The sequence below is a fragment of the Mesoplodon densirostris genome, chromosome 8, assembly GCF_025265405.1.
Source record: "Mesoplodon densirostris isolate mMesDen1 chromosome 8, mMesDen1 primary haplotype, whole genome shotgun sequence".
In the NCBI taxonomy this organism is placed as follows: domain Eukaryota; kingdom Metazoa; phylum Chordata; class Mammalia; order Artiodactyla; family Ziphiidae; genus Mesoplodon; species Mesoplodon densirostris.
In genome coordinates, this window is record NC_082668.1 from 7,259,575 (window position 1) to 7,283,077 (window position 23,503).

At 43.8% G+C, this 23,503-nt stretch overlaps 1 protein-coding gene and 1 non-coding gene across 2 annotated transcripts in view; one reads left to right on the forward strand and one right to left on the reverse strand.

Annotated features, from left to right (window-relative positions):
- INPP5D (inositol polyphosphate-5-phosphatase D) overlaps nt 1–23,503 on the reverse strand; it is a 134,934-nt gene that overhangs the window by 105,911 nt on the left and 5,520 nt on the right. Inside the window, exon 2 of the mRNA XM_060106077.1 lies at nt 7,175–7,238. Within this exon, the coding sequence (XP_059962060.1) occupies nt 7,175–7,238 (64 nt within the window). The remainder of the gene's footprint in view (nt 1–7,174; nt 7,239–23,503) is intronic.
- Nucleotides 1,290–1,362, forward strand: TRNAG-CCC (transfer RNA glycine (anticodon CCC)). The gene has a single exon. It is a non-coding gene; the product is annotated as a tRNA-Gly (tRNA).

The following is a 23,503-nucleotide window of genomic DNA, read 5'->3' on the forward strand; positions in this document are numbered from 1 at the left end:
ACTCTCTTCTGTTGGGTAGCTTTTTTTTTTTTTTTTTTTTTTTTTTTGCGTTACGCGGGCCTCTCACTGTTGTGGCCTCTCCCGTTGTGGAGCACAGGCTCCGGATGCGCAGGTTCAGCGGCCATGGCTTACGGGCCCAGCCGCTCCGCAGCATGTGGGATCTTCCTGGACCGGGGCACGAACCCGTGTCCCCTGCATCGGCAGGCGGACTCCCAACCACTGCGCCACCAGGGAAGCCCCTGTTGGGTAGCTTTAAGTAGCCTCTTAATGTATTAAGGTTAGACCCAGAACCTGATCTTGAGAGCGAAGTTGAGAGAAGACGCTAAATCATTCTGCAAGAAGCAAGTAGTTGCTAAAATATTGATTGGTTTTTATGCTTTTTCTGGTTAGAGCTGGAGAAAGGGATATCGACCCCTAGGATGTGGGACATGGAGACAAGTCATTGCAAGTGTCTGAGAGGGATTGGAGTGGTCCTGGCAACACCGCACAGGCCATGGCTGAAGAGAGGGGAGAGTCGGGAATATGAGTGTCAGACCATGGATTATGAGCTTCTGGTGCAGTGAAACTTGATGTTCAGTTAAAATTTTTCTTTTTCTCTTTTGAAATTCCCCTAAGATAGGCCAAGCGTTTGCATATTAAGGTACTTTTTGCTGCAGGTGACAGAGAACCCCAATTCAACTACTTGAACAAAAAGGAATTAATTGTCTCACAAACAGGAAGTCTAGAGGCCAGACAATGACCAGGCTGGTTAATTCTGCTTGGTTAATTCAATGGCATCATTGAGGACCCAGGTTCATTTCATCTTTCTGCTCTGTCCTCTGCATATTGGCCTCACTTTCCAGCTACCTCCCCTCTTGGTTGCACGATGGCAGCAGCAGCCCCAGCTATCACATCCTACGACAGCTTCCAAAGGTAGAAAAGGGACCATTTCATCCTTGTGTCTCCTTCTAAGACAAAAGAAACCTTTACCAGAAGCCCCGTGGAACACTTCCCTTCACATCTCATTGGTTACTAGTGCATTCTACTCCTATCAATTACGTTATATTACATTATCCCTGTACCTAAACCCACCAACCACAGCTAGTGTTGGTCCCCATGTGGGCTCTGCTTTGGGCAACAAAGAGGAAATGGTCCCATGTCCTGCGGCAAGGTGGACTAGAAGTCTTGGAGCATGAGAAGCAAGGACAAGGTGGCCAGCGGGGAGGGGGAAAGAGTAAAGACAGTCATGTGGAGGTAGAGAGGGCAAATAGAAACCAGAAGAGCTGGAATAAAAACTTGCTCAAGGGACTTCCCTGGTGGTCCAGTGGTTAAGACTCTGTGCTCCCAATGCAGGGGGCCCAGGTTCAATCCCTGGTCAGGGAACTATGTCCCGCATACCACAACTAAAGATCTCGCATGCCACAGCTAAGACCCGGCACAGCCAAATAAATAAATTAATTAAAACAAAACAAAACAAAAACCCCCACAAAACTTACTCAAAAGACCAAACAGGAGAAAAGTCTTCTGAGCCAAAGAAAGACTCAGGTTTGCAAAGCGAAAAGGTTGAACACATTCCCAGAACTATTGATGAAAGGAAAATGACAAGGGTGGTAAAGAATCCCCACCAGCTTCAATGCAAAAAAAGAAAAAAACCTGGTTCCCTATAATGGGACTGGTACCAGCTTGACCTTGGATTTTGTATCTGGGGCAATTTGTAATTCATAAATTTCTGAAGGCAGTAGAACACCACCTCTATAGAATTTTGAGGGGACATTCGGTCCCCAAGAATTTCATCTCCATCAAATTTCCTTTTCCATCTGAAGGCAACTGGAAAATGTTTTGAGATATTCAAAAGCTTGGAAAACAGACCTGTCCTTGTTCCACAGCAGGTTAAACTAACATGAAATGAGATGAAATTACATTAAAATGCACGCTTCTAGAATGTGGCAACGATGGCCTAAAGGGACCGCTTGGCCTCCGTGGAGCCCGCTGGGCCCCCTGCCCTCAAGCATGGCCGCAGAGTCCTGCGAGGTGGCCCCGGCCGTGCATGGCTTCTGTCGCCTGTGCCCCTTCTGCTCCCTCTTGTGCAATGTCAGGAAGTGTGTTCTCGAGCCACATCCTTCGCCCGGCGGCTCAGACGGAATCTTTACTTCACTTGGTGACCACTCAGAACAATAACAGCTGCCACCCTCTTCCTGAGCTTCATAACAATGGCTCAACCGTCAACCCTCCTGGACACTTGTGACGGAACGGCTTTGAGAAAGTTGTTTCGTTTTCTCTCTCCAAAAGCCACACTGCCCAGAGCAACATGACAGCCACCATCGGGGAGCAGGAACTGAGTCATGAGTCTCTCACCCGAACAGCTCAAAGCGCCGGGGTTTTCTTCTAAATGGGGAAAGGAGACCGAGAGTCTATGAGGCTCATGGTTTCCAATTCCCTCTTCACCTAAACTTGCCTTAAAACCTGTGTGTGTTCCGGTCTTGATTTCAACAGTCAATATCCTGCGTAGAATCTCAATGCTGAGAAAAGACAGGGAGTTTGCAGTGAATATATCGCTGTGATGGGGGGCCAGGGGCAGTTTTATTTTCTGCTTTATTCTTCTCGGTAGGAAGGATGTGAGAAAAACAGCAAGGGTTGAAGGGTCGTAGGAATGGAGCCGAAGGGCCCCATCCACTTGGACTGTGGCGTCGGGCCGTTTACGTGATAGCCCTCGGCCCTCCCCTCAGTTCTGCTCACACTGGCCCATCAGGACTGCACATCCTGCATTGAACTTGGCCTTGATGTCCCAGGGAGGAGGGTCATTGCAAAAGGCAGTGGGAGCCTCACAGTTCATTCCAGGGAGGGCCACTTCCCTGTCTGAGGCGGGGAGGGAGTCTGGGCCTTATGAGAAACCCACACTCTCGGTGCGGGAAACTCAAGGCTGAGGGCCTGGGCGCACCCGCCTTCCTCTGGTCTCACAGGGCAGCGCTCAGAGCCCTGCCCACCCCCTGCACCAGCAGCTCAGCCTCCAGTCTGGAAGATTCTCAGGGTCAAGGCTGGCTGCTGAACAGCTACTTAACAAATCCACGGGCTGCCGAGGAAACTGTGGAAATCCACAGCCCAAGAAGCAGAGCTGAGGGAGCCTGATTGCCACTAAACCCCTTCCTGCCACCCCTAGTCACTGCCTAGAACCTTCTAGAACACCGCCTGTGTCCCTTCCCCTCCCCTTCTCCGCTGCCTCTGTGCCCCACGCCTGTTTCCATCTTTTCTTCTGTCAGAACTGCCCACCCCACTCACCTCTACCCGTCCCTCGTTCTTCCTTCACTTTTTCTTCCTCCCTCTTAGCTTTCTCTTTCCTTCTCTCCTTTCCCCTCTTTCATTCGGTCCTTCCTTCTTTCCTCTCTCTTCATTGTCTTTCTGCTTCTCTGTCCATCCCATTTCCCGCCATTCTTCCCTCCTCCCTCACCAGAGCACGAGGTAGAACTGACTTATGCTGGTTCGCAGATGCCACCGTCCTATTGGAGGTCTGTTCCCTCTCAAGCAAATAAAGACGGTACGGCCATGCCAGCAGCTCCCCGAAGCCGGCCACTCCCCGGGGCTGGGTATTTTACATGCACCCTGGGAGGCACCTGTGTGATTCCCACTTTCCAGTGGAGTCACACTCTCGCCCGCCTTGGGCGAGTCACACTGTCGCCCGTATGGCTGGCACAATCTTGACTTGAACCAGCTGGGAACAGGGTGGTCTGCTTGAGTTCCAGGTGCCTCACTGATTTAGCCCAAAGGCCAAATGTTACGTGTGGTCAAATGTTATCAACATTTACAACGGTGGCAGGAAAAGAGGGCTCTCTCTTTGAGAGGCTACCTCTCCCTGTCTCCCTGTCCTCCTGGGGCAGAGTCTGTCCTTCTCTAAGGGAGTCAACACCCAGCTGGGTTTGGACACACTTTCTGGGGTCCAAGAAAGACGGCTTAGCTGGGCAGGTCTGGAGACTGGGCCTGAGGCCTCGTTTCTGAGGGGCTCAGCCACGTCCACGCTTAAAGCACGGGGGTTGAATGAAGTTACAGCTTACATGCTTCCCTCTCATCTCTGATTTTTTGTAAGTCTGAGAAAGGCGGAGTGAGAACGAAGTCACCGGGCGTCAGGATCGCTCCCCTTCCTGAGCCACATGGACTGTCACGGGCCACACCCCGCGGCCGACTTCATGAGGTCGCTCTGCAAGGAACGAAGACCGAGTGGCTCTTTGGTTTTGTCAAAAAGCCAGAGGCCCCAGTGAGAAGAGCTAAGGTAATTAGAATAAGATGAAAGCTTTTGCTGCTTCACTTGGCAACGTTTCAGGCCAGATTCTTATTCGGGGAGCCTCCTATTCTGGCAGCACCGAACAGATTCAGGTGTAAGGAGTGAGTTATTTAGAAACTGTGGCTAAGCTCAGAAAAGAGTATGAGGTTTTGCCTCAACATGAAAAGAGGAACTGGATTTAAAATAAACCCCGAACGGTAACTGCTGAAGCTCAACAACCCCGAGACTCGGCCTAACGGTGCGCGTGCTTTAACCTGCTCCTTGGTTCACAGCTACTCTGATCACCTCGTGAGGTGTTGTATTTTTATAGGAAGGCGTATCCTTAGGAGTGAAAATTGCCCAGGTCCCCCAGCTCCCTGTCCCCTGGTTACCGGGTGTTAGCCACCGAGGAGGTTCCAGGCCCAGTGCCGGGGTCGGGGGCAGACCCATCCAGCAGGATGCCAGCTCTTCTGTGAAACCTGCCTGCCCATCACCCTGGCTGAGCGTGGGCTTCAGGTAACCATGTTCTGTCCCCACAACTCTACCCCCTTCTACGAGCCGTGGGCGGGCCCCTGCTCCAAGGCAGCTGATTCATACACAGACCTGAAAGGGCCCCTGAAGAGGAAGCTGTTGATGGGGCCGAGCTGACCATATTCCCTCTTGGGACTGGCAACTCAGGAGTGAGCCTGTTGGCGGGGAAGGGCAGACCCACTGAAAAGGGCTGAGTCGTGGCAGGTAGCACCTGGGCTGCAGGGCCCCAGCCCTTCTGGTCCCAGGCCCCAGCCTTCTCCCTCCTTGCACCGAGCGTCTCCACCAGGGCCGCCCACCCCCCTTGCATAAGTTAGCCAAAGCACGTCTCTGTTCTTTTCAACCCCCAAAGCCTGATGAGGCCCCAGCTGCTGTAGGACTGGCAGCCGTTCCCAGGAACATGCGATGCCACAGCAGCAAGAGGTAAAGGCCAGAGGGAATAAACCTAGACGCAGTCTAGACGTATACAAGCCATGAGTACAAACTCTATAGAAGCCACAAAGTCACGTCTTTTCCAACTTAAGGCCTAGTCATACTTAAAGTCTTCTTCCCTTTGAAGGAATAGAAGAAAACCACAAGGGGAAAAAAGATCAAAAGCACCAACTAACTTTTAACTTAAGAGAGTTTAGACTCCTTTCAGCAAACCACCTATCAAGGATGCCAACCTTTGTGGGAAAGTTCATGCAGTCCTAGACTTGGAAAAAATTCGAGGCCACTGAGCCCCACTGCCTGCCCCAGGCAGGCCTCCCTTCAGGCGGCCTCATCCCTGACAGGTGAGGAGCCCATAGGAGAGGCAGCCATCCCATTGACGAGTGGTTGCCAAGTCTTGAAAGAACCGTCCAATATTAAGGTACCAACATTTGTCCCTGGTGCCGAGGCTGAGACATGGGGGCCTCCTAGACTATCCAAAAACATTCAAATGGATGTTCTTTAGAACCAATGCAGATGCATGTATGTACAGGAAGGACGAAGAAGCCAGAAGCAGCGCTCAGCCTGACCTCTAGGACATGAAGCAATTCTGCTTGAGCCCAAACTTGCATCCCCAGGGAAGCCCTGCAGCACAGCCCCAGCCTCCGAGAAGGCAGCGTGGTGATCACTTTGATTGGCTCACGCATGGCCCTGAGGTCTCTGTCTCTGTCCCAAGTGGCTCATTGAAGTGATTTCTTTGATCCCCGTAAACAGTCTCCCAGAAACTTTCTACTCAACACAACTCCCTCTTGACACATTTCCAGTGACTTGTGCCCCAGGGACCTGCCTGTTGTCCTGCCCTTGATTCCAGCTCCGTCTGTACCTCTGCATCCGAGTTCTGCACAAAATGCATTGTTCCCTTCACCTCCGGAATCAGTGATTACACGCCACCTCGCCCCTTCCACTTCTACTTTCTTTTCAACTAAACCCTGCAGACTCTGTCGCTGCCTCTCCATGACATGGTGTCCCAATCCTTCTCTATCCTGGTTGCTCTGCTTGGCACGTGGGTGGGGCACTCACCTGTGGGTGCCTCTCATGAAGGGCTCAAGAGCTGAGTGTGACTCTTCGGCTCCCACCGTGGACACCGAGAGCATCACCCCCTTTTTCCTGCCCACCCCCTGCTCTCTTGGTGCAGCCAGATTACAAACAGCTCCCCTGGCCTCCACATCACTCGGCTGTCATGCATTGTGGTCACACAACACCCGTGGTGTTTGTCACGCAAACTGTATGGAAGGTGGTCTTCCCAGGCTTGGCGCACCTAGTATGGCTTTCTTTAACCTTTTTATTTTCTTTCTTTTTTGGCCACGTTACACTGCTTGCGGGATCTTAGTTCCCTGACCAGGGATCGAACCCCGGGGCCACGGCAGTGAAAGCGCCGAGTCCTAACCACTGGGCTGCCAGGGAATTCTCTCTTTAACCTTTAATGCAAGTTTTACACGTTTGGCCTTTAGATGGTGAAATCAGATGCCATGAGCATCAGCCTCTGATGGAACAGATCTCTACAAACTGAAAGATATTATCTCATGCTAATCCTCAGGGTAGTCTTCTAGCCCCTCATAGGATCATTCTCCAGCAAGTTCCCTCCCTTCTCTCTTTCCTGGCCCACTTACTGTCATGCACTTGAATGCACTGAAGAAAACAACCAACAAGCCACAGTCACTTGTCCTTGGTCTCTGAGTATCCTTCTTTCTGTTATTTCCCCTTCACAACCATGAACACAGATCACATCTCCCGTGTCTGCTCCATCATGTCCCGGGGCAGGTCCCTTTGCAGGGTCACAGTCTACCTGTTAAGCAATGCCACCCAGGTTCTTCTAGGAGAAAGACAAGCCCCCATGTCTAGGTGGCTTGGGGCACCTGCTTTCTTCCCTTCTTCCTCCTTTTCACTCTTTCTCTGCCAATATAGGTTCCAGTCAGGGTCAGATTTCGAGGTTTATAAAAGACTTACCTGAACAGTGAATTTATCATCTTCATTGGGCAGAATTCTGTAAGTGTAAACGCAATTCCGGTACCTGAAAAAGACCAAATGCTGAATTAGAACCTATGCGTTCCTTTTTCTGGACATCAAGAAATCCTGGGCAAAGTCAGGGTTGCTTGTCCACTCCCCACCCACCCAGCACTCAAGGAGCCTCAGGAAAAGGCGGGTGGGATATTTGGGACATGATTTACTTTGGCGCTTGACAGCTGTGTGGTCTGATTTAGAGGAGTCCGCCATCTGAAAGGGCTTCCTAAACCTCTGGGCTGTCATGTTGGCCAAATGAATGGAGCCAGAAAGGGGTGTTTCTAGAAGAAATGAGACTCCAGTGGGGCTGAGCATGGTGGGAACATGCCGAATGGGTGGTGGGCACTGTCACAGAGCGGCGGCACTGGCAGGGCAAAGCTCAGTCAGCTTTGGACGGAGCTCCCCTACCCCCTGTGGCTGCCTCTCCTGGAGACTTTGCCCCATGGGTTCATTCTCCCAAAGGCCAGCCACCATCCCTTCAGAGACCCAGATTTTCCCAGCAGCAGGTGGGTGAGCCTTAGGGTTGCTTCTAACGCAGAAGTGCAAGGAATTTCGGATTCTCTTTTCTTTCCAGAAGCTCAACCTTCCTCTGGTCCAGAGGTCTCCAATGTGAGAAGGAAGAAGAGCTACTCTTTATTCTCCTAAAAGCTTTGAGAGGAAGTAGGAGTTGTCAAGTCTGACCACCTTGGGAAAGGGGCCCATTGGTGGGTGGTCCAGGTGGGGGACCCAGCCCACAGACAGCCTGGTGGCAGCAGATGGCCACGGAGGTCCACTGGCTCGGCTGCTGAGCCCACAGGCATAAGGAGTTTGGGAGAACGCTACTTGGGTCTTACACTCTCAGTTGAAATGGCTGGTCTGTTCTCTCACCCACCATAACCTCCCTGCCCCCATTTCCCCCACTTGGGATTCTCACAGACCTTGAAAACTTGCCCACCCCTGCTGGACCCCCAGGCAGGGGCCACACTCCAGCTCACAGATGCTCATGTTGTTTCTGTGATCAAGGAGATGATTCAGTACAAAAGTTTCATTCATTTAACCCCTCCTATGTGCCCGGCCCTAAACATTTATGTTATTGTTTAACTAGATTTTAAAATTATACGCTAGTTTAAAAAATTTAAGACCACCCGGAAAGATATAAAATGAAAAATAAATGTCTCCTTCCCTGGCTCCTGTGAGTTCCTTAGAGTTCCTACTCCTTCTTGTAAATCATTCCAAAATGTTTAAACATACACACAAACTTATATATGCATATCTTTTAAATGCAAATAACATCATACTATATACGTTGCTCTGAAATTTGCTGTTTTTCACCAAAAAAAATTAGCGATCTGCCTAAGTCATGTTCTACCATGTGGCCATGCCATTGTTCATTTTAGACCACAATGATGGACAGGTAGTTATTTTGGGCTTTTTATTATTATAAATAATGCTGCAGTGAACATCTCTGTTCCCACCTCTTGTGTACACTAGTGAATCCAGAGTTTTAGTTTCCCCACCAGTAAAAAGGGGAGAATGATAACACAACATCTACCTGTTGTGTAGATTAAGCATTTAGAAGAGTGCCTGAAACACACTGAACACTACACGTGCTGACATTTGTTAGAGATTGTGGATAAATCACTAGAAGGAGAACAGCTGGGCTGAAGGACGCAGGCACTTTATATTTTGATAGAGATGAACAATTGCCTTCCAGTGAAGTTCTCACATTGTGTCTCCTGCTAACCGGATATGAAAGAGCCTATTTCCCCACACCCTGCCAACTGGCTGTTATCAGACGTTTGAATCTTTTGCAAATCTGAGAGGTGAAAGAAAAATGATGGCTTGCTTTAATTTGCCTTTCTTTATGAGAAAGGTTGAAAGTGTTCTCATATGTTTCACTATTTGTGTTTCTTTTCCCATGAATTCCTTTTCATGTCTTTGTCTCACATTTTTTAAATCATCTTTTGCTTATTTATTCAAAAGACTTTGAAATATACTACAATATATTTTGGACTTATTTATTTTTAACAGTGTTTATTGATTTATTTTCTTTTTAGCTGTGTAGAAGTTTTACAATTTTATGTAGTTAATTTTCCAATTTTTAAAGCCTTTTGAAACAATGAATGTTAAAAGAAAGTTTTGGAGAATGTTTTGGGTAATTTCACTTCCACATGTCTCTTCATTTCTCATAGGAAAATTTCCTCTCTTCCTCTGACCCCTTTCATTCCCATCTTTCCACTCCCTTTCCTGTCTTCAGAGCCTGAACTGACATCACAATTGGCTTATCTCAGAGATGGCCAGGATGAATCCGTAGTCTAGTACCACCTCACCTCCTGCAGATGTCCCAGGAAGCAGGGAACCATCCCAGACCCCAGCCTAACTCCCCCATCCCCATCCCCTGCAGCCTCAACCCCCTTTGCAGAGCCTGCCAGGCACACACTGGAGGACAGCTGGAAGTTTGCTCGGCTCTTATCTTTCACTGCTTGTTCTCGTGACACTTCCTCCTGTAGATATGCAAATAAGGCCAGGGCAAGAACGGTCTCCTATTTGGGTGAGGGCAGCTAATTTTTTTTTTAACATCTTTATTAGAGTATAATTGCTTTACAATGGTGTTAGTTTCTGCTTTATAACAAAGTGAATCAGCTATACATATGTCCCCATATCTCCTCCTTCTTGCATCTCCCTCCCACCCTCCCTATCCCACCCCTCTAGGTGGTCACAAAGCACTGAGCTGATCTCCCTGTGCTATGCGGCTGCTTCCCATTAGCTATCTATTTTACGTTTGGTAGTGTATATATGTCCATGCCACTCTCTCACTTTGTCACAGCTTACCCTTCCCCCTCCCCATATCCTCAAGTCCATTCTCTAGTAGGTCTGTGTCTTTATTCCCGTCTTACCCCTAGGTTCTTCTTTGTGGAAGAGATTGAACAGGCCCCAAACATCAGCTTGTAAGCAGAAAGAAAGAACAGAGTCACCAGGAAAGGCACAGAGACAGCGTACAGAACAGGAAGACCCTTTAGTTAATCAAGTGTGGCAGACAAGCCTTTATGGCTTTTTCAGAGATGTTCTAGCAACACTGAAACAAAGAAAGAGCTCCATACTACTCAAACAGATGAGAATTCAAAAGTTAGTACAATGGGAAAAGAGGATACTTTCCCCTTAGATAGTAATATCTCAGCATCTCCAATGCATGGGGCCCACATGTCATCCCTGGGGCCAAATCAGTAGATCTTTAAGGGAGAGCACAGAGTATCACCACCACCACCACCCCTGCCACACACAACCCCTGGGAGAGCGTGCCATGGGGTGTTGGGGACTCTGCAGGGAGGTGGAGGGGGGCACCCCTTGGCCTCCTGCACTCACCAGCAGCTGCACTTCACCCTGGTCCTACACGCATAAACATATACATACATGTGCATACACATATACAGATACATAACATACACATATGCACACACACACGCACACACACACACACATACACCCACAAAATCTTACATGTAAAATGTTTAAAGTGAAGATTCCACAACGAAATCATCTTTGACAACTACTGAACTGGAATATAATCCAGACAATGTGCTCATTGGGGGCAATGGGTTCCATCCAGGCCTTTCCCACCTCTTTATGGTGATTTAGTAAAAATTTAGGGTGCTAACAACAGTCCTCAGCTGCTACTCCTTCTAGTGGTTGGGTCACATTTCAGGGCGAGTGTGTCAGCAATGTTCCCGCTGGACACCCAGGTTGGGATGGTGCTGGGCCATCCCAGTCTCCCGTGTCCCTGATGCATATGAGATTACTCCACTCTCAAATGCAGTGGTGCTTACAGCAAATTTCCCATGTGACTCCCAACAGCTGTTGGGTGACTACAGGTGCCTACACTGTTCTAAGCAGGAAGATGCTTCCCCCGGGAAGGGCACTTTCAGATAATGGTTTGGGAAGCTTTGCTCAAATGTAAAAGGATAAGCAAATGGAAATAGGAGGAAACTACTTCATGGCATTTTATTTATTCTCTCAGATAAAACTACTACTTCTCTGTGGCTCTTCCTAGCCAAATAAGCACTGACAAGCATGCCCAGAAGCATCCTTTACTATGGTGAGCCCCATGGGGAGAGAAAAAGAGAGAGAGGAATCAAACTCTGAAATTCGAGAGCCTCATTAGTGTCTGTCTCACTCTGCTGATCGGCTTAGCATGTTCCATAATTGTTTTTTTAAACTCCTTTGTAACTCATTATACTTCAGTTCTAATTTCTAATTGTTTGTATGTGTTTTCTCTTTTTTTCTTGCTTGAGTGTTGCAGACATCTGGACAAGATGGGATGGGAGAACAAGGGTTGGAAACTCTGCATTCAAAAAAGCCACTTGGGGAGTCAAGATGGCAGACTAGGAGGATGAGGAATTCATGTCTCCGCACAACTAGGGCACCTACCAGGCACCGGTGGGGGACCACGGACACCTAAGGGGACAGGAGGAACCCCCAGTGACCAGTTGTTTCAAGTATATTTTTATCTTTCCTAATATATATATATATATATATATATATATATATATATTTTTTTTTTGCTGTACGCGGGCCTCTCACTGTTGTGGCCTCCCCCATTGCGGAGCACAGGCTCCGGACGCACAGGCCCAGCGGCCATGGCTCACGGGCCCAGCCTCTCCGCGGCATGTGGGATCTTCCCAGACCGGGGCACGAACCCGTATCCCCTGCATCGGCAGGCGGACTCTCAACCACTGCGCCACCAGGGAAGCCCCCTAATATATTTTTTATCTTTCTAATTTTATTCTTTGATATTGTACTGCTCCTTTTGTTTGTTTGTTTGTTTTGGGTTTTTTTTTTTTGTTTTGCTGTGCCAAGCAGCTTGAGGGATCTTGGTTCCCAGGCTGGAGGTCGGGCCTGAGCTCGCGTGGTGGGAACTCCGAGTCCAAACCACTGGACTAACAGAGAACCTCAGACCCCAGAGAATATTAATCGGAGGGAGGCTTCCCGGACGTCCTAATCTCAGCACCAAGACACGGCTTTATCCAACTGCCTGCAAACTCCAGTGCTGGATGCCTCAGGCCAAACAACCAGTAAGAGAGGAATACAGCCCCACCCATCAAAAAAAAAAAAAAGAAACAACAAAAAAATATGTTACAGATGAAGGAGAAAGGTAAAAACCTACAAGACCAAATAAATGAGGACAAGATAGGTAACCTACCTGAAAAAGAATTCAGAGTAATGATAGTAAAGATAATCCAAAATCTTGGAAACAGAATGGAGAAAATACAAGAAACATTTAACAAGGATCCAGAAGAACTAAAGAGAAAACAAACAGTGATGAACAACACAATAACTGAAATTAGAAATACTCTAGAAGGAATCAATAGCAGACTAACTGAGGCAAAGAAGGGATAAGTGACCTGGAAGATAAAATGGTGGGAATAACTGCCAAGGAGCAGAATAAAGAAAAAAGAATGAAAAGAATTGAGGACAGTCTCAGAGACATCTGGGACAACATTAAATGCACCAACATTCGAATAATAGAGGTCCCAGAAGAAGAAGAGAAAAAGAAAGGGTCTGAGAAAATATGTGAAGAGATTATAGTTGAAAACTTCCCAAACATGGGAAAGGAAATAGCCACCCAAGTCCAGGAAGGGCAGAGAGTCCCATACAGGATAAACCCAAAGAGAAACATGCCAAGACATATATTAATCAAACTATCAAAAATTAAATACAAAGAAAAAATATTAAAAGCAGCAAGGGAAAAGCAACAAATAACATACAAGGGAATCCCCATAAGGTTAACAGCTGATCTTTCAGCAGAAACTCTGCAAGCCAGAAGGGAGTGGCAGGACATATTTAAAGTGAGGAAAGGGAAAAACCTACAACCAAGATTACTCTACCCAGCAAGGATCTCATTCAGATTCAACAGAGAAATTAAAACCTTTACAGACAAGCAAAAGTTAAGAGAATTCAGCACCACCAAACCAGCTTTACAACAAATGCTAAAGTAATTTCTCTAGACAGGAAAAACAAGAGAAGGAAAAGACCTACAAAAACAAACCCAAACAATTAAGAAAATGGTAACAGGAACATACAAATCAATAATTACCTTACATGCAAATGAATTAAATGCTCCAACCAAAAGACATAGACTGGCTGAATGGATAAAAAAACAAGAGCCGTATACATATGCTGCCTACAAGAGACCCACTTCAGACCTAGGGACACATACAGACTGAAAGTGAGGGGATGGAAAAAGATATTCCATGCAAATGGAAATCAAAAGAAAGCTGGAGTAGCAATTCCCATATCAGACAAAATAGACTTTAAAATAAAGACTATTACAAGAGACAAAGAAGGACACTACATAATGATCAAGGGATCAACCCAAGAAGAAGATATAACAATTGTAAATATTTATGCACCCAACATAGGAGCACCTCAATACATAAGGCAAATGCTAACAGCCATAAAAGGGGAAATTGACAGTAACACAGTAATAGTGGGGGACTTTGACACCCCATTTTCACCAATGGACAGATCATCCAAAATGAAAATAAATAAGGAAACACAAGCTTTAAATGACACATTAAATAAGATGGACAATTGATATTTATAGGACATTCTATCCAAAAACAACAGAATACACTTTCTTCTCAAGTGTGCATGGAGCATTCTCCAGGATAGATCATATCTTGGGTCACAAATCAAGCCTTGGTAAATTTCAGAAAATTGACATCATATCAAGTATATTTTCTGACCACAATGCTATGAGACTAGATATCAGTTACAGAAAAAAACTGTAAAAAATACAAACACATGGAGGCTAAACAATATGCTACTAAATAATCAAGAGATCACTGAAGAAATCAAAGAGGAAAACAAAAAATACCTAGTAACAAATGACAATGAAAACACAATGACGCAAAACCTATGGGATGCAGCAAAAGCAGTTCTAAGAGGGAAGTTTATAGCAATACAATCCTACCTCAAGAAACAAGAAAAATCTCAAATAAACAACCTAAACTTACACCTAAAGCAATTAGAGAAAGAAGAACAAAAAACCCCAAAGTAGCAAAAGGAAAGAAACCATAAAGATCAGATCAGAAATAAATAAAAAAGAAATGAAGGAAACAATAACAAAGACAAATAAAACTAAAAGCTGTTTCTTTAAGAAGATAAACAAAATTGATAAACCTTTAGCCAGGCTCATCAAGAAAAAAAGGGAGAAGACTCAAATCAATAGAATTAGAAATGAAAAAGGAGAAGTAACAACTGACACTGCAGAAATACAAAGGATCATGAGACATTACTACAAGCAACACTATGCCAATAAACTGGACAACCTGGAAGAAACGGACAAATTCTTAGAAAGGTATAACCTTCCAAGACTGAACCAGGAAGAAGCAGAAAATATGAACAGACCAATCACAAGTAATGAAATTGAAACAGTGATTAAAAATCTTCCAACAAACAAAAGGACCAGATGGCTCCACAGGAGAATTCTATCAAACATTTAGAGAAGAGCTAAAACCCATTCTTCTCCAACTCTTCCAAAAAATTGTGGAGGAAGGAACACTCCCAAACTCATTCTATGAGCACACCATCACCCTGATACCAAAACCAGACAAAGATGTCACCAAAAAAGAAAACTACAGGCCAATATCACTGATGAACATAGATGTAAAAATCCTCAACAAAATACTAGCAAACAGAATCCAACAGCACATTAAAAGGATCATACACCATGATCAAGTGAGGTTTATCCCAGGAATGCAAGGATTCTTCAATATTCGCAAATCAATCAGTGTGGTACACCATATTAACAAACTGAAGTATAAAAAGCCATATGATCATCTCAATAGATGCAGAAAAAGCTTTTGACAAAATTCAACACCCATTTATGATAAAAACTCTCAAGAAAGTAGGCATAGAGGGAACCTAACTCAACATAAGAAAGGGCATATATGACAAACCCACAGCCAACATTGTCCTCAATGGTGAAAAACTGAAACCATTTTCTCTAAGATCAGGAACAAGACAAGGTTGCCCACTCTCACCACTATTATTCAACATAGCTTTGGAAGTTTTAGTGACAGCAATCAGAGAAGAAAAGGAAATAAAAGGAATCCAAATTGGAAAAGAAGAAGTAAAACTGTCACTGTTTGCAGATGACATGATGCTATACATACAGAATCCTAAAGATGCTACCAGAAAACTACTAGAGCTAATCAATGAATTTGGTAGAGTAGCAGGATACAAAATTAGTGTACACAATCTCTTGCATTCCTATACACTGATGATGAAAAATCTGAAAGTGAAATTAAGGAAACACTCCCATTTGCCATTGCAACAAAAAGAATAAAATACCTAGGAATAAACCTACCTAAGGAGACAAAAGACCTGTATGCAGAAAACTATAAGACACTGATGAAAGAAATTAAAGATGATACAAACAGATGGAGAGAAATACTGTGTTCTTGGACTGGAAGAATCAACATTGTGAAAATGACTATACTACCCAAAGCAATCTACAGATTCAATACAATCCCTATCAAACTACCAGTGGCATTTTTCACAGAACTAGAATAAAAAATTCCACAATTTGTATGGAAACACAAAAGACCCCAAATAGCCACTATACTACAAAGCTACAGTAGTCAAGACAGTATGGTACTGGCACAAAAACAGAAATATAGATCAATGGAACAGGATAGAAAGCCCAGAGATAAACCCATGCACATATGGTCACCTTATCTTTGATAAAGGAGGAAAGAATATACAATGGAGAAAAGACAGCCTCTTCAATAGGTGGTGCTGGGAAAACTGGACAGCTACATATAAAAGAATGAAATTAGAACACTTCCTAACACCACACACAAAAATAAGCTCAAAATGGATTAAAGACCTAAATTTAAGGCCAAACACTATAAAACTCTTAGAGGAAAACATAGGCAGAACACTCTATGACATAAATCACAGCAAGATCCTTTTTGACCCACCTCCTAGAGAAATGGAAATAAAAACAAAAATAAACAAATGGGACCTAATGAAACTTCAAAGCTTTTGCACAGCAAAGGAAACCATAAACAAGATGAAAAGACAACCCTCAGAATGGGAGAAAATATTTGCAAATGAAGCAACTGACAAAGGATTAATCTCCAAAATATACAAGCAGCTCATGCAGCTCAATATTGAAAAAGCAAACAACCCAATCCAAAAATGGGCAGAAGACCTAAATAGACATTTCTTCAAAGAAGATATACAGATTGCCAACAAACACATGAAAGGATGTTCAACATCACTAATCATTAGAGAAATGCAAATCAAAACTACAATGAGGTATCACCTCACACCAGTCAGAATGGCCATCATCAAAAAATCTATGAACAATAAATGCTGGAGAGGGTGTGGAGAAAAGGGAACCCTCTTGCCCTGTTGGTGGGAATGTAAATTGATACAGCCACTATGGAGAACAGTATGGAGGTACCTTAAAAAACTAAAAATAGAACTACCACATGACCCAGCAACCCCACTACTGGGTATATATCCTGAGAAAACCGTAATTGAAAAAGAGTCATGTACCACAATGTTCATTGCAGCTCTATTTACAATAGCCAGGACATGGAAGCAACCTAAGTGTCTACTGACAGATGAATGGATAAAGAATATGTGGCACATATGTACAATGGAATATTATTCAGCCATAAAAAGAAACGAAATTGAGTTATTTGTAGTGAGGTGGATGGACCTAGAGTCTGTCGTACAGAGTAAAGTAAGTCAGAAAGAGAAAAAAAATATCGTATGCTAACACATATATATGGAATCTAAAAAAAAAAAATGGTTCTGAAGAACCTAGGGGCAGGACAGGAATAAAGACACAGACTTAGAGAATGGACCTGAGGACAGGGGGAGGGGGAAGGGTAAGCTGGGATGAAGTGAGAGAGTGGCATGGACATATATACACTACCAAATGTGAAATAGATAGCTAGTGGGAAGCAGCCGCATAGCACAGGGAGATCAGCTCGGTGCTTTCTGACCACCTAGAGGGTTGGGATAGGGAGGGTGGGAGGGAGACGCAAGAGGGAGGAGATATGGGGATATATGTATATGTATAGCTGATTCACTTTGTTATAAAGCAGAAACTAACACACCATTGTAAAGCAATTATACTCCAATAAAGATGTTAAAAAAAAAAAGCCACTTGGACCCCATGTAGAAATAAGAGAAAACGTGTGTATGCCCTAGGAACCAAGGGTGTTCACAGTTCACCACCCAAACCTCAAAGAATCCCAGCCAAAGAGTGAGAAAAAGAGGCCATCAGGTCAGAAGCAAGAGGAGGCAGTCCAGATGGCCAGGTGAGAGGTGGGGGTGAGACATCTAGAGTGTCATTGGGGACCGGCCTGCCCCAGCAGCCTCGGGGTCCAGAGGGTTCTTCTCATGAGACCCTGGTAGGAAACCCACCTATCCGTGCAACACACCACACCCCCATCACTCAATCCCATCAGGTGGATCTTGGATCAGGGGGCTCCCATCCCCATCCCTGCTGATCCTTTTATCTTTGGGAAGAAGATTCGGGCAGAAACCCACTCCAATCTCTAAAAAAAAAAAAAAAAAAAAAAAAACTGATCAAATTTTTCCTGACAATTCTTTGTTGGAAAAGAAAAATCACCAGACTTATCGAAAACATCACCACTCAAAAGGAAGGGTATCATTTTTCTAAGAACTCAAAGGTGATACCTCCTTGTTACATAGAATCGCTGCAAAAAGAAAAAAGGAAAATAACACATTCTGGAGAAATCTGACTTGCGAACTCAGTAAGACTTAAAAGACAATTGTATCTCTGAAACTGGAAAAATCAATTGTGAAAATTGAGTAACATGAGATAAGAAAAACTGATCAGAAGTGGAAAACCTCGAGTCCTACAGTCAGCATTAAACACCACAAGTGAGGCAGTACATAGCAGCTTCATGTTCTGGAGAACTTCAACAAGGAAGAAGATAAATCTGAGAAAATCGGTGCAGCAGGAGAGGGAGGATGAGAACTATAGAAGACATAGCTCTGTCCTCAAGCATATATACAGTAGGGGTTCCTGAACGCACAGGTAGTTTTCCAATATAAAAAGAAAAGCAGAACAGATAAATAAATCTAAGAGCATATGACCTGAAATGCAGAAAATTAAATGAATAACCCTCTGACAAACAGAAGAGCAAAAAGAAAACAGTGCAAGTGAGCTGGACATTGTTCCTTCACCCTCCCCTCCAACCCTCAGTAGACCCACTCTCTATCCTTCTCCACCTGCCCTGGGTCCAGCAGGCTGACCTGTGTGTGCCGCTTCACGGAGGTTTAGCTAATGGGAGGCACTGACAAAGTGAGAGGATGGTGAGATAGTGGTTATCTGTTCCCCAGACCCCACCCCACCTGCTGCAGATCAGCAGTGGCTGAGTTCCTCCAGGGGGGGGCCACGGCTCAAATCAGACAGCCCTGCCTATTCAGGGCCAGGAGTGGGAATAGCTTGGCTCAAATCAGACAGCCCTGCCTATTCAGGGCCAGGAGTGGAAATAGCTTCCCGTGGTTGCCGGTCCCAGGCTGCTTCACCATCCCTACGTCTATCACCCCTTTCGATTATGCCATCTATTTCCTGCTGGGATCCTGGCCAACACAACTAGTAAGCAAGACCAGTAATGAGTAAAGGAAGGTAGCAACAGCAATAAAAGAGAAACCTTAAAATTATAGAAAAGTGTGAATAACTATATGCCAGAAACTTTGAAAAATCTCAACTAATGAACTGTTTACTGAAAAATATATATAACTTATCAAAAGTAACCTGAAAACAACAAGGTCCAACTGTAGAGCACAGGGAACTATATACAATATTCTGTGAGAAACCATAATAGAAAAGAATATGAAAAAGAATGTGTATATGAATCAACTATACTTCAATAAAATAAAAAAAATTTTTTTAAGTAACATGAGAGGAGATAGAAAACAAGAATAAATCAATACCAAAGAAGAAACTGAAGTAAATATTAAAGAATTATCTCTATAAATGGCTCTGAGGAAAAGCACCTTTGCCAATTTTTTTTATATTTAAAAAAATCAGATAATGATGATGCTTCATAAATGTCTCCAGGATATTTTACAAAACACACATGACTCTTAAACCATAACATGATCAAAATCACATAAATCAATCTCACTTATGAACACATATGCTAAAATTTAGAGTAAAATAAAGTTATCATAATCAAGAACAGTTCATTTTAATCTTGCAAAAAAATGGTTCATACTAGGAAATCTATAAAATCAAGCTATTTACCAGTTAATGAAATAAGAGAAATAGCTTAATCATCTCAATAGACATTAAAGAGGCATTTGATAAAATTTAATATTCAGTTCCTCAAAACTCTTCATAAAACTAGGAAAAGACAGCTCCTTCTTTGACATGAAAAGAACAACTAACTTTTATCCATTGCTAGCTACGTGCCAAATGCTGTATTAAGTCCTTCCCAGGCAGCATCAAATTTGATTCTCACATTACTTCTGGCTGAGGTAGACATTTTCTTTTCCCAATATCCTTCATTGTAATATTTTAGAAATATTGGCCAAAGTAATAAGTTATGAAATCTGAATAAGAGTTATAAGTATTTGGAAAGTAGACCACAAAATGATTATAATTTGTATATGATCTGATTGTTTAGCAAGAAAATCCAAGAGAAGCAAATGAAAACAATTTTAAATAATGAGGAGTAAACATATAGAATAAAAGGTGAATTTATAAAATCTACAACTTCTTTGTATGTTATCAGTTACCCCAGAAGGGTAACTGTAGAAGAAAAGGTATTCACAACAGTAACAAAATAATGAAATAATCAGAAGTAATCATAACAAGAAATATGTAGGATCTATGAAGAAAATTACTAAATTTAAAATAATAGGGCTTCCCTGGTGGCGCAGCGGTTGAGAGTCCGCCTGCCGATGTAGGGGACACGGCTTCGTGCCCCGGTCCAGGAAGATCCCACATGCCGCAGAGCGGCTGGGACCATGAGACATGGCCACTGAGCCTGCGTGTCTGGAGCCTGTGCTCCGCACGGGAGAGGCCATGACAGTGAGAGGCCCACATACCGCAAAAATAAAAAATAAAAAAATAATAGAGATAGCTATATTTATTGTTAAGACTGAATAATACTAAAAGGTCCATTTTTCACAAGTTGTATTATGGATTTCATGCAACTCCAAACAAAGTCCTCCCAATAGTATTTTTTCCAACTTGACAAAGTTATTATCTGTTTCACCTGGAAGAATACTTAAAAAGACTAGATATGCAAATCCTAAAATAAAATAGTTTATAAAATTGTGGTAATGCATTCAGTATGAAATTGGTGTAAGAAAAGCAGACATACATGGACCAGGGTAAACAGGCAAAAAAGAGGTATATAAGACTTAATACATGGTAAGAGAGGAATAACAAATGGAGAGGAATAAATTATTCAGTAAGAGGTTTTGAGAAAGATAGTTCCTTGAGAAAAATACACATAAATCTTTGTTTTACACCATTCATTAATTCCAGAAAGATTAAAGTATTCAATGTAAAACAACAACAGCAACAAAAAACACCCAAAAAACCTATAATCTCTCTATCTGCTTTTGCCAAATACTGTGCCAAGTATGGATATACACTTTCATTCAATCCATCCAACGACACTGCTACATGGGTATTCTTAGCCCTGGTTTGCAGATGAGGAAACCAAGGCCCCATGGGACCAGACAACCTGCCAGAGCTTGGAAAGGCAGAGTCATCCCTTAGCCCGAGCCTATTAGCTCCAAAGGCCCTGCCCCCCACAGGAAGAAAAAGAATAAAATTTCTGTGTGCATAGGGACTCTGCACTGGAAAGCAAAGCAGGGAAAAAGTCACAAAAGAACAAGAACAGAAAGATTTATAGACTGTGCAAAAATTTACAATCTCTGAACAAAAGAAAAAGGTCATAAAGTTTGAAGGCAAACCACAGTGAAAATATTTGCAACAAATGTAATATAAGGAATTCATGTAAATAGACAACAGAGAAACTACAGTTTCAAAAGAAAAATGGCAAAGAGAATGGAACAGATCATCCACAAAGGAGAAATGATGAAGGTCAATAATCCAAACAAGCTTACCATGACTGCGATCAAGAAATGCAAATCAAAATGAACAGAAATTGGCCACCTTTCACCTTGCAATTTAATAATGTTTTTTTAAATGAAAATATTCAGTGTAAGGAGACTGGAATGATGTGGGCACTCTCTGGTACTGCTTACCAGAGCGTAACTTGTAACAAAATTTCTGGAAAGCAATTTGTCATTTTCATCAAAAGCCTTAAAAACATTATCTTTGATCCAGTAATTCTACCCCTGGGAATCTATCACCAGAAATGTCACATATCTGCACAAAGACCTTCATCACTGTCATTTATAACAACAAAACACTGTTAGTAACTTATATGTCTGACAATAGGAGAATCATTCCATAAATTATGGCACATAATGTAATAGAATTTGTGTATCCATTAAATATGATATTTAGGAAGAAAGGGTAACTAAGTGGGAAAATGCTAATGTTGCTAGAAAATATAGACTAAAATTATATGGTATTAGGTATATATATTATGGAGCTTATATATATGTGCTTGTGCGTGTGTGTGTGTGTGTGTGTGCATATGGGGGGCAGGGAGGGAGAGAGAGAATGAATGAGAAAATATGCCAACAAATTAACAGTATTTATGTTAGTCTCTCATCTCAGTGATTGGGTGATTACTTTCTCCTTTACCTTGCACTCTTTGTATGTTATACTTAATACTGTATTTTTTAAAGTTACTTGAAAGAATGCTGCCCTGTTTATCAGAAGGTCTATTTCTGCATTGCCACTGATGCCTGAAATGGCCTCAGCAAGCCTCTCCCCTCCGGAGGGCAGGTTTCTGGTTGGCAAGGGAAAGGGCCAGACCAGCTGATCCTCTGGAAGCCAGCCTTGTCTGGTGTTATTTATAATAAGTAATTGAACCCAAATGGTTTGGGTGCTGGTACTTAAAAACAATGTTTTTCTAATTAATGGGACAAAGGGAGTGTGAAACGAGCAGGGGAGAGAGGAGGGATCCGGGCCACAGAGCTGCAGGCTTGTCCTGCCCACTGAGCAGGGGCCTGACCTGCTGGGCTGTCGACAGCCTTTCCCCACCTTATCCACTTGCTGGGCTTCCTCGGAGCCCTAGGACTTTAGTTCCCTCAGTCCCTCACTCCTGCATTGGTACTTGATCACTCTTAAGATGGCCTCCACTCCTCGACTTTCTCTTCATTCTCCGCGGTTCACTCGGTGGTTCTTCCTGGCACCGGTGCCCCTGACTCTTCTCTCTCTCACAGCTCCAGGAGCTTGCCCCGGGCCCCAGCAGCCACCGGCCACTCGCGCGTCCCTCAAGCCCTCTTCCTGCCTCATCTCTTTGAGCACTTCCTCTGAGGAGGCCCCGCATGACAGCTCAGTGTCCCCGGAGGCTCCCACAGCCTCCAGGAAGCTCCAGAAGTGACGCTCAGCCACCACTGTTCTCATTCCGTCTGCTGCGGAATGCTCCTCAAGGATGGCCCTGCACTTCTCTGCTTCCGAGATGTCACTACTCACTTCGTAGCTCATAAAAAGTAACAGCCAGTGTTCAGCGTGCTGACTCTACGCGTGTTGCCCACATTCTCCCATTTTATCCTCTCAATAATCCAGTGACAACAACAGAAAGACAAATCACCCTATTTTTTTAAAAAATGGGCAAAAGATATGAATAGACATTTCTCCAAAGCAGGTATACACAAATGGCCAATGAGCACATGAAAAGATATCAACTTCATTCATAATTAGGGAGATGCAAATCAAAGTCACAGTAAGATGTCACTTCACACCCACTAGGATGGCCATTATCAAAAAGCTGTTAAGTGTTGGTGAGGATGTGGAAAAATTAGAACCCTCTTACACTGTTGATGGGAATGTGAAACGGCACAGCTGCTGTGCAAAAGTCTGACAGTTCCACAAAAAGTTAAACATAGAATTACCATATGACCCAGCAGTTCCACCCAAGACAACTGAAAACACGTCCATAGAAAAACTTGTACATGAATGCTCACAGCAGCATCATTCATAATAGCCCCAAAGTAGAAACAACCCAAATGCCCATCAACTGATGAACGGCTAAATAAAATGTGGTAGATTGATATAATGGGCTATTAGTTAGCTATAAAAAGAATGATTCATACTACAACATGGATGAACCCTGGAAGCATTATGCCAGGTGGAAAAAGTCAAAT